Genomic DNA, 20588 nt, shown 5'->3' with positions numbered 1-20588 from the left:
AGTAGCAATAGTATAATCATGACGAAATAGAAAGTATTCTGACAGTAACTTAGTAATTAATATTGAATATATGAGATAATATCTAATGGGTAGGTTATTGAACTTATTACTATTGACATATGGATAATGGACTAAATATAAAGTATAAAAATTTCAAATTTTCGGATATCCAAAAATCCGAAGTAACAAATCCGAAATCCAAAATTTTTAAATTAAAAATCCAATCTGTAATCTGAAAATCTAAATCAGAAATCCAAAAAATCGGATTTCGGGTTTGCCCGAACTATGCCCATCCCTACTTACCATCTTTGAAAAATTAATTATATTGCCGACGTTGTAACCTTTTTCTGCAGTCTATCTCGAGCTTTACCAAATAGGATTAAGGAACATCTCTTTGGAATCGTTTGATTGAGAATAAGTTATTCCAGGATTAATTATTGCCGGATTGTTATTCCACCCTCCCATACATATAAAAAAATACTACAATCCTGAGGTAACTACTCCAAAATACCATTATTTTATTCCAACCAAACGTGGAATAAACTCATCTCAAATTTAATCCCGCGATTAATTACCCCTTATCCCTCGTACCAAACGAGCCCTTATTCTCCTCCTAAGACTCGGAAAAACAAACCCCTTGTAAAGGAGTGTAAAGGAGAAAGGAGTGGTAACTCACAACCATTCTCAACCTCTGTTCATTTTTAATATAGCCAACAAAGCGACGTTAAAACTGCTAATCAACACAAGAACATGAACACAAGCAAGACCAAAGAAAAATGATCTTCATCATAAATTGTAGCACATTGGTAGAGTACGACAGGCACAAAACTATATACTAAGAAAATAACATGTGCCTAGCTAGTGTACACTGCCGATTGATCGAGAAAAACACATATTACATCATTTTAAGATCTTCTGGATGAATGCTAAGATCCATTGGGGCCATTCAACAGTCAAGTATCCTTCTCATCTGTTTGGCACGACGAGAATTCCTTTAACAATGAACTGGTTAGATCTCTACTTTGACGTTCCGAGTTGTAAAACCTCTCAACCAACAGAAACTCCAACCTCAATCAAATCGGTCTTCCTATTATTTTGCAACCACATCTGGCTCAAGTACCTACTGTGAATCGACAAATACCTGCAGCATCATGACGAACAAAATTCTATGCACTTACTCCATAACACAATGTTAAAACAAAGAGGTAAATGAAAACTATAATACAAGGTTATGGCGTAAGATGACATCCAGAATTTTGAAAAGTTTTTCGAACATGTATATGACAACAGATTCCTGTGCATGTATTCAGTGAGTTCTATTTTTGGGCTGCTATTTTTGGAGTGCAAAAGAAGGATGAATAGTTAAGGATGTGGTCATTGATCAATTTGAGGCCATCTCATACTTCAGATCACAGGTGGATCTAGTTCGGGATTCTACCACAACTCATTGATTTACTAGGTTCGTAATCAATCATTTGTACTTATTAAGCAATTTTTTTACATATATACCACATTCGAGCCAAAGCTATCAGATGAACCCGTATCTTCCTCTCTACATCCACCCCTGCTTCGGATTTTAGCAACATATTTGCCGGTAGAAAAACAGTTCTTATCAACGCCATGTGGCATGGCATGAGAATATACAGTGATCTGGATCTGTACTGAAGATAGGTCAACAATTAAACCAAAGAAGATGTCACCAAAGAAGATGTGCGGACAATCAAGTCTTAGAAGGGTGCAACCACGTTCTACAATAAGAAAATGGAGTAACTGAAAGAGAATGAAATTGAAAAGAAACATTATCCTCCATATCAACTGTTCTGTGAGCTGAAACTGAAACTAACCTCCAACTCCAGCAAAGAATCATATGTTTTCTTCTCACGCGTGTCAAACACTGTAATGCCTGTGATTTTCTGTACCCCATGCTTCACAGCAATCAGGTTCTACAAGGGAAAGTGCACCGAAATTCATTTTTATGATGTTAAACAACTGAATAATCAAATAAACAATTGCAATTAACATAACTATCTCTTGAAGCTAGATTTTGTTATGGAGCTAGCATATCTACTTTTGTAATCTCTGCATCTTCTTGATGCCAATCTATGAAACAGCTTACTTTATCAAAAAAAAAAAAACTTTACTCTTGAAGCTATCAGGATATAGAACATTGTTATCAGCAGTTCAATGACATCAGTCACCAATGACTAAAATAATATATCCAATAAAACGTGCATTTGAGCTATCCATTTTATAATATTAAATAGAAGATTATCCTCACCAACTGGAATTCTGAAGAGCTAAATGCTTCCACCTGCGCCAAATGCTGTTCAAGGAAGACAGAGTTAGCTGAAAGTATACTCGTAGATGAAGTAGAAATTATGATAGAGAACTTGCACATCAAAGTGCATGATTAACAATATGACACAATCACAGTGCTATGAATGAGTATGACAATTAGTAACAGAACAAAAACGCATGCACCAAACAAGAGCTTCAATAAAAAGAAGGGAATTCATCAATTGTAGGAGAGGTTTAAGCTCATCATCTCGTGCAGAAGCCATTTCAGTGTCTCACCGTTGTTAGAAGACCATTAACCATAACAGCCTTCTCATCGAGTGATTCACTTTGTGACACCCAAACTTCAAAAGGGCCCAGCAACCTGTCTGTCTGGTTTGCGAGATTCAACCGTACCTACAGAAGTGCCCACAAAGACATCCAGTTTCATGACAGACAAATCGCAAGCGGAAGACAGAAAAGAAGCAAATTCAATTCAAATGGACAAACTTCCTCACCAATACTGTAGATAAAAGGACTTGTGTAATAATCCCAAATCCACTAGTTTAAGCAGCAATTAACACACTGTGTAAAGAGAAATGCGCTATAGTAATGTAAATGCGGACTTACTACGAAAGGTTTCTCCAGAATGATAATGGATGGCACTTCCACTGCTCTTAGCTCAATGTCTTTATGAGCAATAGGCTGCAAGGTAAGAAACAAATACCTTAAGAGCTCATAAAAATTCATCACTAGAAATCATTTGACTTACACTTCCAAGAATTTGTTGTGTCTGAAGGCGTCCAGGTTCTCCCAAATTTGTGCGCCAAGTAATCTGGAGTTTGCCCAAGACATTACTTCCCTCCACCTTCGGCAATGAAGAGCCATTGGATGATAATTTCAATTGGTAGAGGAAATTATGGACCCCGCCTCCAGATCTTAAGAGAACAGGGGGCTTAAACACATCACTGGTAGATCAAAAATTATCAGCAAAGGCTAGTCAAGGGAACAAAGGTGAATGCTAACACCAACTGGTGATTACATCAACATTTAAAACCAAAATAAAGCAGCAATTCCCATTGTAAAAGAGAAAAAATCTATTAGTCAACCTCATTGGCTGTTTGCTCTCTGGTTGATGATCAACGCCTCTTAGTACTGTAGCACTCCAATGCTGAGCTGGCTCAAAATCAACTTGGTCCATATAGAGATTAGATTTTGTATGATTCTCTATGCTAGCCTCCAAAAAGGTAGTTTCCTGGGATGGAAAAAGACTTTACTGTCATGAACAGGAAAAGTATTAGAAATGCAGAAGCTGAAATTGCTGCTTCTGGTAGATCATTCTCAAGAGACAAGATGGTTTGTAATATTAAAAATCAAATGCGATCTCACATTATCCTTTTAGGGACAGAAAACTGCCCAAATGAGTAGAAATAACTGACATTCCATATAAGCAAATGAGATTGGTGGCAGTATGTTGCAGATTTATGAAAGTGGTAAGTTAGATGCTATGTTATCACAAATTGGCCTTAACTGGGAATAATAACTGCAAAACTGACTTTTCTTGACCTATTTTCCTAAGATATTCAGCCTACCAGTAAGAACGCAAGATAATGAACTTACACCCAAGGAGCTTGAACCAACCTACCTTAACAACACGAACCTGCAGAAACAAACAACAGTTATTATCTTGAAAAAGCACGTCCAGACTTGAGAAATAAATCGATAATAAAGAAGCAAATATGAAATATCTTAGAATAGCAGAAAAATATAGTAAAGAACTGCTCCCAATGCATAGGATGTAAAGCATATAGAATCCTATCAAAATAAAATTGCTAAAACAACACAGGTTTATGGATGTACCTTTGTTCTAACAGAAAGTGGGTTCGCGACCATAAATTTGAAATATTGTGGAAGATATTTACGCTCACCATCATTGTCGCTATAAAGAGCAGTGCATACCAACCTAAAAGGTGAAGCAATTGAATAAGTGAACTATCATATTGATATAAGGTTCCTATCAACATAGAACACAAATTTTATCATGAATCTTACGTGTGTGCACCAAGTTCTTTCACATCATGTTCCACAATGAAGTCATATCTCCCTCCAGCACGTATTGATTCCACAGGTGATTTAGAAGTATCTAAAAGAAGTATCCTCTGCCTCTCTGTTTGGATTTCTGCCTGTAGAAAATTAAATCATTTCTATAAAGCAGTTCGTAGAGCCAAGAGATAAGAATTCAAAAGGTTAGAAAGTTTCTAGCAGCTTACAAAACTGATATTATGAAAAATAAGATCCCTGTAACTTGACTCTCAATCAGAGATGCTTGAGGTCTAAATTCTCCAGGTAGATATTTATCTCACCCTTTTCACTAAACGATTCCTAGGCTTTTTATAATCACTTGACAATTACCTACGAAAGCACTTTATACCAGACACACGGTAGCAAAATTGCAGCATATCAAATAATAGAAACTTAAGTTTCATAAGCCATGCTTAAGAGACATTCCATTGTCCGTACACTCACACAGACTCAAATATGCCCATTGAGCAAATTCATTTTCTTCAGTGTAAGATACATTTTGACGGTCGGTGTAAGATACATTTGGACCATTCTTTCCAAAAATGTGAAAGCTTGACTAACGGCTTTCAATAAGTAGCTTAGTTTAGCCAAAATGATCAATACAAGAGCATAAAGGCCACACATATACAAAATGCAATAGCCTGTTTTGTCTATATATCTACTTAGTCAAGAATGTCCTCTATGTGTGCGCATTCCTAAATATGGAAAATGCAACTCTATGACCAGAAGATTGCGATGACACTACTATTCTCCATTTACTATTTTTCCAATGAAATTTTCTACACCAGAAGCACAACCTTTTTTTTGATTTTGCACCAGGTGTCCGAGTCTCTTTGAGCCCCGACTAATCCCGGGGGTGCATAGGCCCTCGGCAAGGAGTTTCCCGCAAGTGCACCACGGTTAATTCAGGTTTTACCAGAAGCACAACCTTCTTGCAGACAATTCACTAAGTAGAAAAACTATTTGGTTATATTTGTGTAGTTTTTTGAACAGTTGATCATACTTGCGCACTAAAATGCAGTAAGCACTCAAACAGGGTAAACCAAGGAAAAAACTTTTTTTATCAATTTTATTTTGTAGGATAGAGAAGTAAACCCCCGGCTAACGTACAGCACCAAACTTCATTTAATACTTTTGCCAAAGAGCACGTATTCAGCCTTGCCACCTTACAAATTTATGCCCCAGATGAAATAGTAAGGATCTTGGTTATCAACAGGTTGAATAATCCACAGCATCTCTATCACTATTTACAGTAGCTTCTCATAGTAATCAGCTAAGGGAGCAAATCACCTTGATGGTAACATCTCTAACTTCAAAGTTGGAGCTGTTATTAATGCTTATATAACTGCAGAATGTCTCTCCCAAATATATTGCCCTGCAAGATTATAAATTTAAAAAGGGGAAAAGAAAAATAATTAATCACAACATCCAACATATAAGCAGTGATTGCACGTCACTCATTATCTATTGTTTGAATATATGTATATAGAAATTTTAAAGAAAAATGTTAACAACATATACTCCATTTCAAAAACAATAACGGATATCATAGTACAAGGGTCAAACCATTCAATTTTATCTCAATTTGAACATCAATTCCTTTGTTTTGTAAAATAAAATCTCCACATTCAAAGACTGCTCAATAGTAGAATAGTATTTTTAAGTTATTTGTATTAAAAAGTATTTTAAAATGTTACTTCATGTCCTAATTTATGCGACGCTCTTTACTTTTTAGTTTGTCCGAAACAATTTAACTTTAAATTTCTCATTTTACCCTTAATGAGATGATTTAGAGCCACATGAATTTCTTTCTAGAGCTTGTTTTAAATCACAAATTTCAAAAGTTTTACTACTTTTTTTCTTAAACTTGACGGACAGTCAAACATCATCATATTAAATTGAAACCGAAGGAGTACTATAAGTTACAATTTTTGTAAAATTTTTGTAACTAAGAATAGTAAAAAATGTTATAAAATTACAATAAGAAACTATTCGACTATCCAAATAGTTATAGTGTTATTGTGAGTTGTGGTCTCATATAGAGTGTATACATGGCAATGCTTCATTGGTGGTGACTAATTCTCATGTGACAGATACGTATAAGTTAGTTAGTTGGGTTAGTCAGTTTGTTAGGAGACAGGTAGCTTAGCTTAGCTTTTGTATATAAGCTCTTAGCTGTGTATAATCAAGTTGGTGGTTATCATTTTCATCTCACACATTCCTCATTTCTTCTTCTCGAAGCTTCCGCCATTAGAGAGCTTTGAAGCTCATGCTCTTGCTCACTGATTGTCGTATATTTAAGCATGGTATCAGAGCAGGTAATGCTGGTACTATACGCGAATTAAGTTTCTTCTTCAGATTTCATCGATTCCGCAGATCGCCTTTATTTCCTGTTTTTTCAGTTTGTCAATGGCAGAATCAACAATTTCGCACATACATCCACTATACCTTGGTGCATCGGATACTCCAGGCGTTGTTCTAATCCCCGTAAAAGCTTACAGGATCTGAGAACTACAGGCTTTGGAGCAGGACGATGAAGATTGCCTTTTTAGGGAAGAGGAAGTTAGGGTTTTTTAACATGCACCTGACAAAGGAGTCATGTAAGGCAGAGTTGCATGAGCAATGGGAAACTTGTACTGCGATTGTCCTTTCGTGGCTGATGAACACGGTGTCCACAGAACTCCTCAGTGGAATTGCATATGCTTCTAATGCACATCTTGTGTGGGAGGATTTGAGAGAGCGATTTGACAAGGTGAATCGCATGAGCAGAGTCTTTGGAATGAATATGATGCCTTAGTGCCTGTTCCAAATTCGAAGGATTACGTCGAACATCTTCAACATCAAAGGCTATTACAGTTCCTTAGTGGTTTAAATGATTCTTACGATCAAGCTAGAAGACAAATTCTCTTGAAATCCAATGTTCCTTCTATTAATCAAGCATATTGTCACAACTCGCAATTTGGAGTTGTGATTTCGGCTAATATCTGGTGAGAAAAGGCCCTTCTGATGGTCTGACGTAGAACTGTCTACTCGGGCAACTTGGGTTTTTTAATTTTAAGCATATATAAGGGGGGTATAGGTGATGAAAGCTCCGACCTGCCTCCCCCATACGTGCTGCCACCGAGCCGTATAGAACGAGCTACCTTGGGGGCAACCTCAAGGGCCTGCCTAGATGACTCAAAGGAGTGTCAAAGGTACCCATACGAGTTAGGGAAACTCTATGGGCGGCGCAACGCCTTCGGGCTAGCGTTGGGCATCAAAGTGGTGCTGGAGGCTCGATGTGTGGAACGGCCAGCCCCGCGGGCTGCCGAATGTTGGAACGAGACCTCCGTGCCGATTGGATACTTGATGCACCTATCTTAGGGGCATCGTGTGTCGACTTGTGAGCATGGCTTGGGTTCAACCATGCAAGCAAGGGTCCGTTGGCCTAAAGGTGCAGTTGTGGGGCGACACTGCACCATTCGGGATGGAAGCGTATCGCGAGGGCAATGTATGGGCATGGCACGAAAGACGCGCATGACAATGGCCAAGGGCTAAAGGTTGCCTTACTCGGGCGAGGCACGAGCTAGTCGCGGATGCACTAGGCGAGTGTCAAGCTTGAGGATTGGGCTGTGCACGCGGGAGCGATGCTCAGTCTCGGGCGAGGGACAAGACATGTCCTAAGTCAATCCCCCAGGGCGCGCATGGATAGTGATCCTAAGATGAAGCGCCACGACATGTCTAGGGCCAAGGGCCTAGGCATCTTACGGGCGGCACAAGTTGGGGCGAGCCTACGGGCTAGCCCCACCAACAGGCACAGGATCGTGCTTGGGAATCCTGGGATAGGAAACAGGCTGGCCTGCAGCGAGGGGAACTGCAGGCGCCGCACGGGCGAGCAGGTGCCGCTACCCAACGTAAGGATTTGGGCCTGTGACAATATGCTATGGTAATCAAGGACGAATCACAACACTCTCCTGGTCTAGGCTCAGTGAATGAGAAAAATGATCTAATTGCTATGCAGGTTGGTAAAGGTCAAGGTTAAAGAGATAAAAACCCTTTCCTATAGTGTGAAGATTGTGGGCTTAAGGGCCACATAAAGGAAAACTGTCATGAAATTATTGGTTATCCCGAGGAATTTAAGGGAAAGAAGAAATTTGGTTCTGGTAATTCTGGAGGTCAATATGGTCGTGGCAATGGTAATTTTAGAGGGCAACTTGGTCGTGGTACTCAACAATCCTTCAATGTTGTCAACAATATATGTAGAAATGTTGATATTCAATCATAGGGCTCTTCAGCCAATGATCGGCAGAACACTTTTGTTGGTAAGGGACCATATTTCACTAAGGACCAATACAGTCAAATCCTAGGTTTGCTAAACAAGGAGACCACTGACAGTCAGGCTAACATGGCAGGTACTGCTACTTGTCTAATGTCACACACTCTTGCAAATAACTGGATTGTAGACACATGTACAACTCATCATATAGCAGCAGCTGAGAAATGGCTAAAAGATGATCCTAATGCTTAGAGGCCATCTAAAGATAAAGTCCATTTGCCGACAGGGATAAGTTGAAATTTCATGTATTGGTCAAGCACTTCTATTTGGAATTGAAGGTGTAAACAATGTGCTATTTGTACCTGACCTCAAATTCAACATGTTATGAACTCTCATGTTCAATCAATTTTTCCCTGACTTTGTTTTGTTTCAGGGTGAAGAGGATATTGGTAAGGAGAATGCAGATTCGTACATATACAAGGAAGCAGGTGACAATAATAAAGCCAAAACACATCGACGGGCTGCAAATGTGAGTGGAGAAGATAGCAGATTATGGCACATGAAGCTTGGTCATCCTTTAGCTACTATTATGAAGACTATGAGCCTAGGAAGTGCTGTAGATAATGATTTGTTGAATAAATGTGCCATAATCTGCAATCTTCTCCACTCATTATATAATGATTTGTTGAATAAATGTCCAATCTGTCCATTAGCTAAACAAACTAGGTTTCCTACTAGTAGTTCTAGAGCTGAATTTCCCTTTTCTTTTGTTCATATGGATCTTTGGGGGCTTATAAAGTTGCTACATTTGATAAGAAATACTATTTCTTGACTGTTGTGGATGACTTCAATAGATATACATGGATGTATATGTTGCAACTCAAATCTGAATCCATAGTAGCAATTAAAAACTTTTTGTTGATGATAAAGAACCAGTTTGGGACAATGGTGAAAACTCTAAGGTCAGACAATGGAACAAAATTCTTTAACTCTCAATGTAATGATTTTTGCGGAGTCTTGAGATAATACACCAAAGCAGTTGCACTCATACTCCCCAGTAAAATAGAGTTGTGAAGAGAAAGCATACACATATTTTAGATGTAGCAAGAACATTAAGATTTCAGTCCAAGATGCCACTCAATTATTGGGGTGTGTGTGACTGCTGCAGCATATTTGATCAACGGAACACCATCTTCAGCCATCAAAGGAAAGAGTCCTTTTGAAATGTTGCATTCTAAGCCTTCATCTCTAGCTCACTTGAAGGTGATAGGATGTCTCTGCTACACAATTGTTGTGCCTAAAGGTGACAAGTTTGCTGGAAGAGCAAGACTTGTAGTCCTAATGGGATATTCTGAGAGACATAAGGGATATCTTTTGATGGAACTAGCCACCAAGCAATTCTTTGTAAGTAGAAATGTGTTATTCAAGGAATCAGAGTTTCCTTTTACTAAAATTCAAAACTCTGTACATTCAATAGTTCCTGATGTTCATGATTTGAGCATCTAGGATGCTAAATTGCAACCAGTTACAATTGATAGTGTTACACTTGACATTGTTGAGCATCCTACAGAGTCTGAGTTTTTTTTATTAAAAAAAAATAAATTCAAACCATCACCCAGGGTATGCTGCCCTGTGGTGGTGGCGGGTTTGGCATTACCCCTGCCAGTTTATTAGACAATCCAAAAAAATACACAAAGGAGGACATAAACCTTAGCCTCTAGAGATACATGGAGAGTGACTGAGCTAACTCTAGGATAATTCTATGCATAGTCTAAATTTTCACTGAGAGGTACTCTCCTCTCATGTTACAGATAAAAGAGCTAGCTTTGAAATGAAAAATATATGTGAATACAACGAGAGTAGTCTTAACCATTATCAAATATGAAATGCCCCTTCTTGGACCTGATTCTGAAGCGGATAAAGCCATTTTGATCATTCTTCAATAAAGCTTTAGTCTTTCGTGGTAAGTCCATAGCTTGCGTGAAGAACCTCTCATGTTTAGTCTCCACTCCAATGTTAGCAAGCGAGTCCGCAACAAAATTGGCCTCCCTATAAAAGTGACCAACTTGAGTTTGCCCTTGAATCATCAGGTATCTGATTTGATAGATATAATCCTTGAGGTATGACCGAATCTTGTTCTCCCCTTTAGTCATTCTAACTAGTAATAAGGAGTCAGTTTCTAGAGCAGGAATCAGTAGCTCAAGATGAAGAGATGCTACCTGGAGAGTCATTGCAAGAACAAGATTCACAGGAAGCAACCACTTCAGCACCAACACAAAGTGTTCCTCCTCTTATTAGAAAATCCACAAGGGAATCTAAGGAGCCTATTTGGATGAAGGATTATGTGGCCCCCAACAAAGTATCTAGCAAATATCCCTTGGCCAACTACCTATTCGATGACAACACTACTCCAACTTATCATAGCTACCTAGCTAAATTCTCATACTTTGGTATAGCCACAGACCTTTTCAAACAGGCAGCAAAGGATGCCAGGTGGATCAAGGCAATGCAACAAGAGATTTAAGCCTTGGAAGATAATAAAACTTGGGAAGTTGTAGATCTACCAGCAGGGAAGAATAACGTGGGATCTAAATGGGTATACAAGATTAAGTACAGCCAATGAGGAATTAAAAGATTTAAATCCAGGTTAGTTGCAAAAGGCTATACTCAACAGGAAGAGCTTGACTATCATGACATCTTCTCTCCTGTGGCCAAGATGGTCACAGTGAGATCAGCTATAGCACTGGCTGTGTCTAGAGGCTGAACTTTGTACCAAATAAATGTTTACAATGCTTTTTTACAAGGTGATCTCTGTAAAGAAGCGTACATGGAGATGCCAGCAGGCTTTAAGAAGCAATAAGAGCAGAAAGTCAGTAGGTTGCTTAAGTATGGACTCAAGCAAGCCTCTGGGCAGTGGAGCATCAAATTGACAGATGTTTTACTTGCAGCAGGTTTCACTCATAGTAGTCAACTAGTCATGACTATTCTCCGTTTACATTGAAGAAACAAGGAGGAATGGTAATGATTCTGGTATATGTTGATGATTTACTTATCACATAGAGTAATGAGGAGTTGATCACTACTGCATCAAAAATTCAAGCTCAAGAATTTAGATGAACTCAAATATTTTCTGGACATTGAGGTCTTAAGGTCTAAGTCCGGTGTCATTCTAAATCAGAGAAAGTATGTGCTTGAGCTTATTTTTGAAATGGGACAGCCAAACCTGTTGTTACTCCCATGGAAACAAACTTGAGATTAACCACAGTAGAATATGATGAAGCAACTGGTGCTGTAGGAGATGTGATTCTGAAGGATATTGGTTTATATCACAGGTTGATTGGGAAGTTAATGCATGTTACATTCACCAGGCCAGACATTAGTTATGTCAGTTTATGCAAAGACCAAAAGGGTCACACTAGGAAGCTGCACTTAGGGTGGTCAGGTATTTGAAAATGCTCCAGGCCAAGTAGTTTGGCTGAAAGCTGATCCTGTAGCTGAATTGAGTTGTTGGTGTGATTCTGATTGGGCAGCCTGCCCCAATACAAGGAGGTCTGTTACAGGGTGTGTGATCAAATTTGGTGATTCCCTGATTTCTTGGAAATCAAAAAAACAACAAACAGTATCTAGTAGTTCAGTTGAAGCGGAATATAGAAGCATGGCTTCAGCTGTAGCAGAGGTCACTTGGTTAAGTGGCTTGTTCAAGGAGTTAGCGGTTGACATTAAGGTTCCTATTCCTGCGCAAAGTGACAGCAAATTTGCTATGCAAATAGTAGCTAATCCTATCTTCCATGAGCGCACCAAACACATAGAAATTGATTATCACTTTATTCGAGATAAGATCAAGGGTGGCAAGGTCAAGACAGTGTATGTGAACACTAAGGATCAGCTGGCAGATTTGCTCACTAAGGGATTGAGTCAGACTCAACATCTATACCTTCTAGGCAAGCTTGGTGTGCTTAACATCCAGCACCCTCCTGCAGCTTAAGGGAGAATATTGTGAGCTTTGGTCTCGTATAGAGTGTATATGTGGCAATGCTTCATTGGTGGTGACTAATTCTTATGTGACAGACATGTATAAGTTAGTTAGTTGAGTTAGTCAATTTGTTAGAAAGACAGTTAGCTTAGCTTAGCTTAGCTTTTGTATATAAGCTCTTAGCTGTGTATAATCAAGTTGGTGGTTATCATATTCATCTAACACATTCCTCATTTCTCTTCTTCTAGAAGCTTCCGCCATTAGAGAGCTTTGAAGCTCATGCTCATGCTCACTGATTGTCGTATATTTTAGCAAGTGTCTTATAAAATAGAACTGCAATAGTTATACGTATACATTAAGAAGTGCAACACTGAATTTGTTTCGCGACATCAGCAAATAAGAGTATACCAAAATTTAGACAAATAAAGCGAAACGAAGCTAACCCAAAGGACTGAGGGAGAAGGAGGAGGCCAGGGAGGCCAAGCGAATCAGAAGGATGCTGAAGAAGGAATCTATTACGATATGACAGATCCGAGGGATCAGCTGAAGTATTGCCGGCGGTGGTGGCGGCGGAGGAGGAGACGGTATCGGCTAGGAGACGAGGGAGATGCTCAGCGGCGACAGGATCATCGAACAGGTCTTCGCCGAATAAGAGATCTGTAGGGTCGAAACGGAGCGGAGTTTCGACATGGAGAGAAGGTCGACATAGTCGCATGACCCTAAAGGCCAGAGAATGTGGACCTTGCGTACTGCTCATCTTCATCTAGATTTCGATTCTGTGAATTGCTGTCTTGAGGAAGGAAATGGGAGCATAAAAGATAACCAAATTGGAGTAGTATCAATTATGAACTGTTAGGCTAAAGGAGAAAATGTCTAAATTGTGAAATTGTTCATTTTTTTCTCTTTTGTTACACTTTTGATGCACTTATCTTTACTAGCTTTAGAGTACAAGTTAATAAACTAAAAATTACATACAAAAAGAATAAATTATGTAAAATTAAAATGGGCATTAAAATTGATGCGATACTCATTTAAATGACAATAATAATATCGTTATATTGACCCGTTTATTGAATTTAAAATAATTAAATATCTTTTAAACTTGCAACAATGACAATTTAATTAAGTTAATTATATTAATAATTATAGCTATTTTCTTTATGAGAATGTTGTGTTGATATTAATAATTATAGCTATTTTATTTTAAGATTTGAGAATGAATAGATTGGTCCTATCTTTTTTTTTTAAAGCGGACAATGACAATATAAAGTATAAAATTAATTAATGTTAATATATATATATATATATATATATATATAGAGAGAGAGAGAGAGAGAGAGAGAGAGAGAGAGAGGGGGGGGGAATGAAAATAAAATACATATCGTCTTCTACTGTTGCATTATACATTAACTCTTTCAAGGTTGTGTTTCAACCAATTTAACTTGCAATACTGTATTATTACTTATTTTACTCTATTTTTTGGATATCCTTTACCAGCAACATTGTGCTTATGGAAATAAATTTATGAACCCTAATCAACTTGAAAAAATAATTTTACTTATATGATGAATTTGAAAAAAAAACTAAATTGATATTTTTTGCTAATTATCTAAATCAAAGACTTAATTATCTGTTCTAAATAATTTAGTTCTTTTCGATTCAAATTCTTAATATTAACTCGTATCATTTTTTAATATTTAACTGTAATTATAATTATATCTAATAAAAGTTTAATTATTTTCAAACGATAAAACATAGCGCATAAATATTGTCTAAAATACGACAACAAAAATAAAGAAAAGAAGTAATTTTATATATTATGGTCACCCTTTTTTTTGTACTAATGGTATTTGAAGTCGATCAACTGTTTTTTTTTAAAAGAAGAAATATTAACAAAATAAAAAAATAGTTATTTGTAACTATTGGATTTGTACAATATGTCAAGCACGTAGTATAAATAATTAGTAAGAGCAACTAATGTTAATTCAGTAGTCGAAGAATATTCAACAACGAAAAACTCGACTCATCACCCAATCAGTCGTTCCATCAAACGAATCAAAAAATTACAGTAAAATAACTTGTATAAGAATATAAAGATTTCCTCTATTCAATTTAACATACATATCTTACAAATAAAAATTCAAAAAGAAGAGGCATGCATGCTAACATACTTGAAGTACTTATTCTTCTTATATCGAAAGTTAAACATAACCTAAAAAATAATGATCACAATTAAAAAGTCAAAAATTTAAGCACAAATAAATATAGAATATTTTTCTCAAATAAAAAAAATCTGAAAACTCACAAAGCTAGAGACCCAATAACGAAAGCCAACCTATGATAATGAAGACCGTGGAGTACTTTTTTTTATATATAAGTATTTGCCAGTGCAATTGAAAAAGGGAAAGAATCTATGTTAGGTAAAATTATGTATAGTTTCAGTAGACAAAGAAAAAGAGTTCTAAAAAAGAAAAGAAAAATAAGGCATATTAAAGGTAAATTTTCATAACCCAAAAAAGTGCCCATAACCTAGAAAAAGGAACTAAAACTGAAGAAGAAAAGAAAAATAGGAACTCCAAAAGCAAAAATTTTATAACAAAAAATAACACTCGTGGTCCTAAAAATACTCCTAAACTTAAATGGAGTTGACAGTGAAGGACTCTTGAAAAGGAATTGAGAGAAATACTATGATTTTTTAAATCAAAATCCTAAGTATTAGGCAAATAATTAAATGAATATTATGATTTTTCAAATTAAAGTCCTAATAGTCCTAAACATTAGGTAAATAATTAACTGGCTATTTTTAATATTAGAAAAATAATTAATGACTATTCTTATAGTAGGAAAATAAGTTAAATTACTATTATGTTCAATATAAATATATTTTTAAGGGGCATAAAAGGCGAACGACATTTCGCTAAGGGTCTTTGTACTTTTAATATAGGGTACGCGTTTCACGCGTGTACCCCATATCAATGAATATATAAGTTTCTAAGTGTGTAATCTTGAAATTAGTAAATATTGATCTATTTAGATATCTTAATCAAGGAAGAAATCTTTCTCTACATAATCCCCAGATGCCTTATTACGATTTCTAAAGAAATATGGGAATATCTTATGAAATTTGTTGTTATTTTTGTGACCTAATACTAACCGGTATGTGCTTTGCGCGTATTAAGTCAATGAGCAAATACTTTAAAAAAAATAAGTCAAAATATGGACTACACTTTTAATGACAAAGAATATTTACTGGAAAATAATTATAGAAAATTGATGCATATACAATAGTTTATATATCTAATTTGGGAAAAAATATATGTTGAATGAAGTTTAAAGATTTCTTTATAAAATTCATATGTGCATGTCCCTAGCGTACGTTTACGAACAATAAATAAAATATTATAAATAAATTATTTAATTTAAATAAGGTAAAATAACTTCAATAAGGTCATTAATGACTTCTTTTATATGAGTATTTGGCTTTATATAATACAAATAAAAAAGAATTTAACCAATAAAATCATGTATAACTCAAATATAGAAAAAAAGAAAAGAAGTAGCCAACATTATCTGTAGTTTTATTTTTTGTGCTCTAATTCAGTAACCAACTTTATTTGTTGTTGCTTACTGTTTTTTAAAATAAAATAATTAAATTATGAATGCTTAATTGGTTATAGTACCATAACATAGAAACTCCCAAACCTAGAGCAACAAATCTCAATGACGGTAAATTGAATTAATTTCTCAGATTTCGTTTGAAGAATTTTCGTGGGTCCCTCTTTCATAATAATTATTATGTTACATAATTTAAATAAAATTAATTTATATAAGGTCAAATTTGAATTTATCTTAGGGAAATAATTTAATGATTATTTCTAAATATTAGAGAATTAATTAAATGACTATTCCTAAATATTAGAAAAATAATTAAATGATTATTTTGTCCAGTGTGAACTCTATTTTTAAAGGGTAAAAAAGACGAACGACATTTCGCTAAAGACTTTCGTGCTTTTAATATAATATAGATCATTAACATATTGTGAATATTTATCTTTTTTTCGTCATAAAATGTGTGCATTTGAGTATGATTCTAAATTAGACTTAGGCTGACTAGCAAAAGTTCAATCAAAGACAAAATTGCTTATTTTCCAAAATACAAAGGTATATTTGACCATTTTCCTAAGTTAAAAATGCATTCCCCCTCCCCCAGGGGATAAGTTTGGTTACACAATTTTTTTCACTCTAATTTTATTTAATTTTTAAATATTGTACAAAAAATTATGATTAACATGACTTTTTACATAATTTTAATTATTTTATTTTTTATTTTAAATAGTTAGAGATGTTCACACTAAGATTGACAATTAGATAATTTGATTTTAGTGTTTCAAATTTCGTAATTTTGTGAAATAGATGGAATAAGTTTTTTCGGCTCTGATACCACTTGTAACAATCGAAACTTAACTGTCAAGTAAGGCTGGCAAGTGGGCCGGTCCAGGCCCGGGACCGCGGGCCAAACGGGCCAGAACCGTTTGGTCCGATTTTAGCGGGCCTGGTCCGGTCTCGTGGGCCGGTCCTATGATTTGGGCCCGTCAGGCCCAGGACCGTTTGGTCCGCTAGGGCCCGGGACTGGCCCGGTCCCTTAGCGAGCCCAACGGCTATTTTTTATTAAAAAAATAGCCGTTGGGCTGTCAAAAATAGCCGTTGGCTATTTATAAAATAGCCATTTAACCCCCTAACTTTGTTTTAATCCCAAACTTTTTATAATTACACTTTTTCCCTATTTTCAACTATAAATACCACATCATTATTTTATTTTTTCTTACAAAATCATCAATCTATCACAATCTCTCTCTAATTTACTTCTATAATTGCTACTATTGCTTACTTTATTGTTACAATTTGTCAAACAATTGTGAAGTTGGTGAATTAAAATCTTCAACGATAATCAATTTCCAACAAGTTGTTCGTCAATTCGGTAAACTCGTTCCAACTCTTAAGTTTTAATATTATAATTTTGTTTGTTTTATTTACTTTGCTTGATTAATTAAGTTGGCTTATTCCTTATAAAATATGTTTAGTAAAAATAAGGGAAAATCGAAGAGTGGTGAATCTAGTGGCCAATATGTTCCTCCTCCACTTCCCCGGCTCCCCGACCCAAACATGTTACCCGTCCTACACCTCCTATTCTTGATAGCGATAATAGTTTATTACAATTTACCGAGAGTCAATTTTGCCATAATATTGCACCCGGTGAACAATTAAACCATGAATATATGAATGCTCTTTATGGTAATCCAACTATTGATAAAAATGATGATGAAGAAATAGATTTTGATGAAACGCAACCGGATGATGATATACCCATTAGTCATGCTCCTGAAGTTAACCCAACTAATAATAATCTAGATGATCCCCCGTCTGACCCTCCTATTAGTGCCCCTACTTTTTCTAGACAACCTTCTAAATGGGCAGAAACATCTCTTGTTTGGCAATTTTTCACTCAACTAAGAGAAAAAATAGGGCTAAGTGTAAAACTTGTGGCAAAGAGTTAGTTTTTCAATATGTTGGAAGTCAGGGGGAGGGGGGGAACGGGAAGTTTGACTAGACACATATTGCTACACCCTCAAGATAAAGCTAGATATTTTCGTATGAAAACTTTGGCTGAGGGGACAAGTGCACCTAGTCAGGCTGACCTTAGTACCGGGTCAAATCAATTTCAACCGGGAATTAACACTGTTACCGGTGATATTTAATATTATAATCCAAAAAAAGATCGGGAAGAATTGGCAAAAATGGTCACTGTTATGTGCTTACCCTATAGTTTTCCTTCTAACCCCCACTTTGTGCATTATATTAGAAAAATTTATAATCCTACTTATAAAGGTTTTCCTCGCACAACCGTAAAGAGTGATATTTATAAATATAAACATGAATATGAACAATATTTGCGCTATTTATTTACTCATATAAATTGTCGTCTTGCTATTACAACTGATATTGGTAGAAGTGGTAATGACTGTGATTATCTTACTGTTACCAGTCATTGGATTGATGAGCATTGGATAATGCAAAAGCGCATTATTGCTTATAGAATAATTAATTCACGTCACACAGGGCAATTTATTTCTAGCACGATTGCGGATATTTGTAGATATTTTTGCATTAGTGATAAAATAATATCAGTTTTAATGGATAATGCTACTAGTAATACAAATGCTGTAGCCTTGCTTACCACTATACTAAGTCCTGTATTTAGTAACATTTTTCATGTTAGATGTATTTGTCATATTTACCATTTAATTGTGGGTGATGGTATGCGAATTTTAAATGTTGAAATTGAAAAGGTTAAAATGGCTCTTAATTGGCTTTTTATTCAAACCGTAGAAGTAGACTTAGAGAATATTTTAAAAGATGCGATGAATTTGGCCTAAGAGAAAGAAAGGTTCCTAAACCTTGTCCAACTAGATGGAATTACATGTATGAAAGTTTAGTTGTTGCATATGAATATAGAAACCCCATAAACTCAACGTTTAATGCTCATGTAAGTGATGATGATGAGCACCTTACAAATGCGGATTGAGCTAATGTTAAAATGCTTGTAGATTTTTTAGAAAAATTCATATTGCTACAAATAAATTTTCTGGGCAATATTATCCTACTATTTCTAACTGTTTAGTTTATATTGCAGAACTTGCAAATTTGTTTGATCATTTTTCAGAGGGTGGGGAAAATACTATAATATATATACATAGTTTATAACATATTCGATAGTATACATCTTTAGATATACTATATATACATCTTACTATATATATATATATAGCTTATATATCTTAAGATGTATATATATCTTAAGATCTACTATACTATATTATATATATATATATAGTATATCTTAAGATGTATATATAGTATATTTTAAGATGTATACTATGTATATATAATATAGTATATATATATATATTTTAAGATGTATATATAGTATATAAATCGAATATAGCTTATATATCTTTATTACTATTTTTTTCTCTAACTTCTATAAAAAAAAATTAAAAATACAAAGTTTCTGTTGGGCCCGTTTAGGCCCGTTTAGGCCTGGGACCGGCCCACTTAACCCGGGACCGTTAGTTCGTGGTCCCGGTCCCGAGCCGGTTCCAGCAATAAGCCCGCGAAACCCGGGACCGTTTAGGTCCGGACCGCATAAGACCGGCCCACTTAGGACCGGGCCCGCGAAGTCCACTTAGGACCGGGGCCGGCCCACTTGCCACCCTTACTTTCAAGGTAGACTACTTTGACACTGTGAGCACTTAATTTTTGACCGTATTTGAATTTTTCCCTACTCATATCCCCAATACTGTAAGCACGTAATTTTTGACCCACACATTAGAATTATCTTTAATAGTCTTAGTATTTTTAGAATATTTATTTAAGTTTATTTTTATAGGATTTTACTTTATTATTAATTTTAATTCTAGTTTTAAAGCATAAAAATTAAAAAATACAAAAATAATTTCATATAGTTTGCCTTAATTAATTTTATATTTAATAGTATATTTTAGATTATTAAGTTTCTTAGTTGTTAGACTTTAAGAGTTGAAGTCCATAACCTTAGCCCAAAACCCCAAAGCCATCCGAGCCCAACTCTTTCAAGCCCATACCCACTCCCCATTTGATATTATACCTAACCTAATTCCTAAATCCCTACAATTCTAGCCGGCCGTTCCCACCCTTCAACTCCACCTTACAAAAATCTCCACTTCAGCTGCAACAGACACGCACAAAAATAGAGGGAACGAAAATGGAGCTCTTTTCCTCTTCTTCTTCTTCTTCTTCCTAACCACACTCCATCTTCTTCCACAAAAACAAAAACCTCGATTAAACCCCCACCAAAACACAGCTCCAAAAATAGCCTTCTTCCTCAACGAAAACATCTCAAAATTGGCATCAAATCCCAACTGCAACACCCCCGAACAACCACCAAAACTAGCAGCTTTTTAACCT

At 35.8% G+C, this 20588-nt stretch overlaps 1 protein-coding gene across 2 annotated transcripts; it reads right to left on the bottom strand.

Annotated features, from left to right (window-relative positions):
- Nucleotides 1-765: 765 nt before the first annotated feature.
- LOC104100386 (uncharacterized) lies at nt 766-13448 on the bottom strand. Of its 2 annotated transcripts, XM_070182101.1 has the most exons (12): nt 13028-13448; nt 5647-5731; nt 4327-4457; nt 4135-4237; nt 3920-3934; nt 3384-3529; nt 3047-3242; nt 2905-2979; nt 2575-2691; nt 2279-2323; nt 1845-1943; nt 766-1141 (listed from the first exon to the last, which is right to left on the bottom strand). In XM_070182101.1, exons 1-12 carry the CDS (start codon nt 13345-13347, stop codon nt 1121-1123), a joined length of 1353 nt encoding a protein of 450 aa, XP_070038202.1. In that variant the 5' UTR covers nt 13348-13448; the 3' UTR covers nt 766-1120. The 2 variants fall into 2 exon arrangements, with proteins under 2 accessions (XP_070038202.1, XP_070038203.1); XM_070182102.1 differs by lacking the exon at nt 3920-3934.
- Nucleotides 13449-20588: the final 7140 nt, after the last annotated feature.

This window comes from Nicotiana tomentosiformis, chromosome 8, assembly GCF_000390325.3.
Source record: "Nicotiana tomentosiformis chromosome 8, ASM39032v3, whole genome shotgun sequence".
In the NCBI taxonomy this organism is placed as follows: Eukaryota; Viridiplantae; Streptophyta; class Magnoliopsida; order Solanales; family Solanaceae; genus Nicotiana; species Nicotiana tomentosiformis.
The sequence above is the reverse complement of the archived record's forward strand: the minus strand, read 5'-3'. Positions and strand labels throughout refer to the sequence as shown.

Excerpts from the sequence above, each read along its gene's own strand:
- LOC104100386 (XM_070182101.1), bottom strand. The coding sequence starts at position 13,347 with ATGAAGATGAGCAGTACGCAAGGTCCACATTCTCTGGCCTTTAGGGTC. Across the intron at positions 1,944-2,278 it reads GCTCTTCAGAATTCCAGTTG|AACCTGATTGCTGTGAAGCA; the intron begins GTGAGGATAATC and ends TTTCCCTTGTAG. Across the intron at positions 1,142-1,844 it reads ATTCTTTGCTGGAGTTGGAG|GTATTTGTCGATTCACAGTA; the intron begins GTTAGTTTCAGT and ends ATGATGCTGCAG.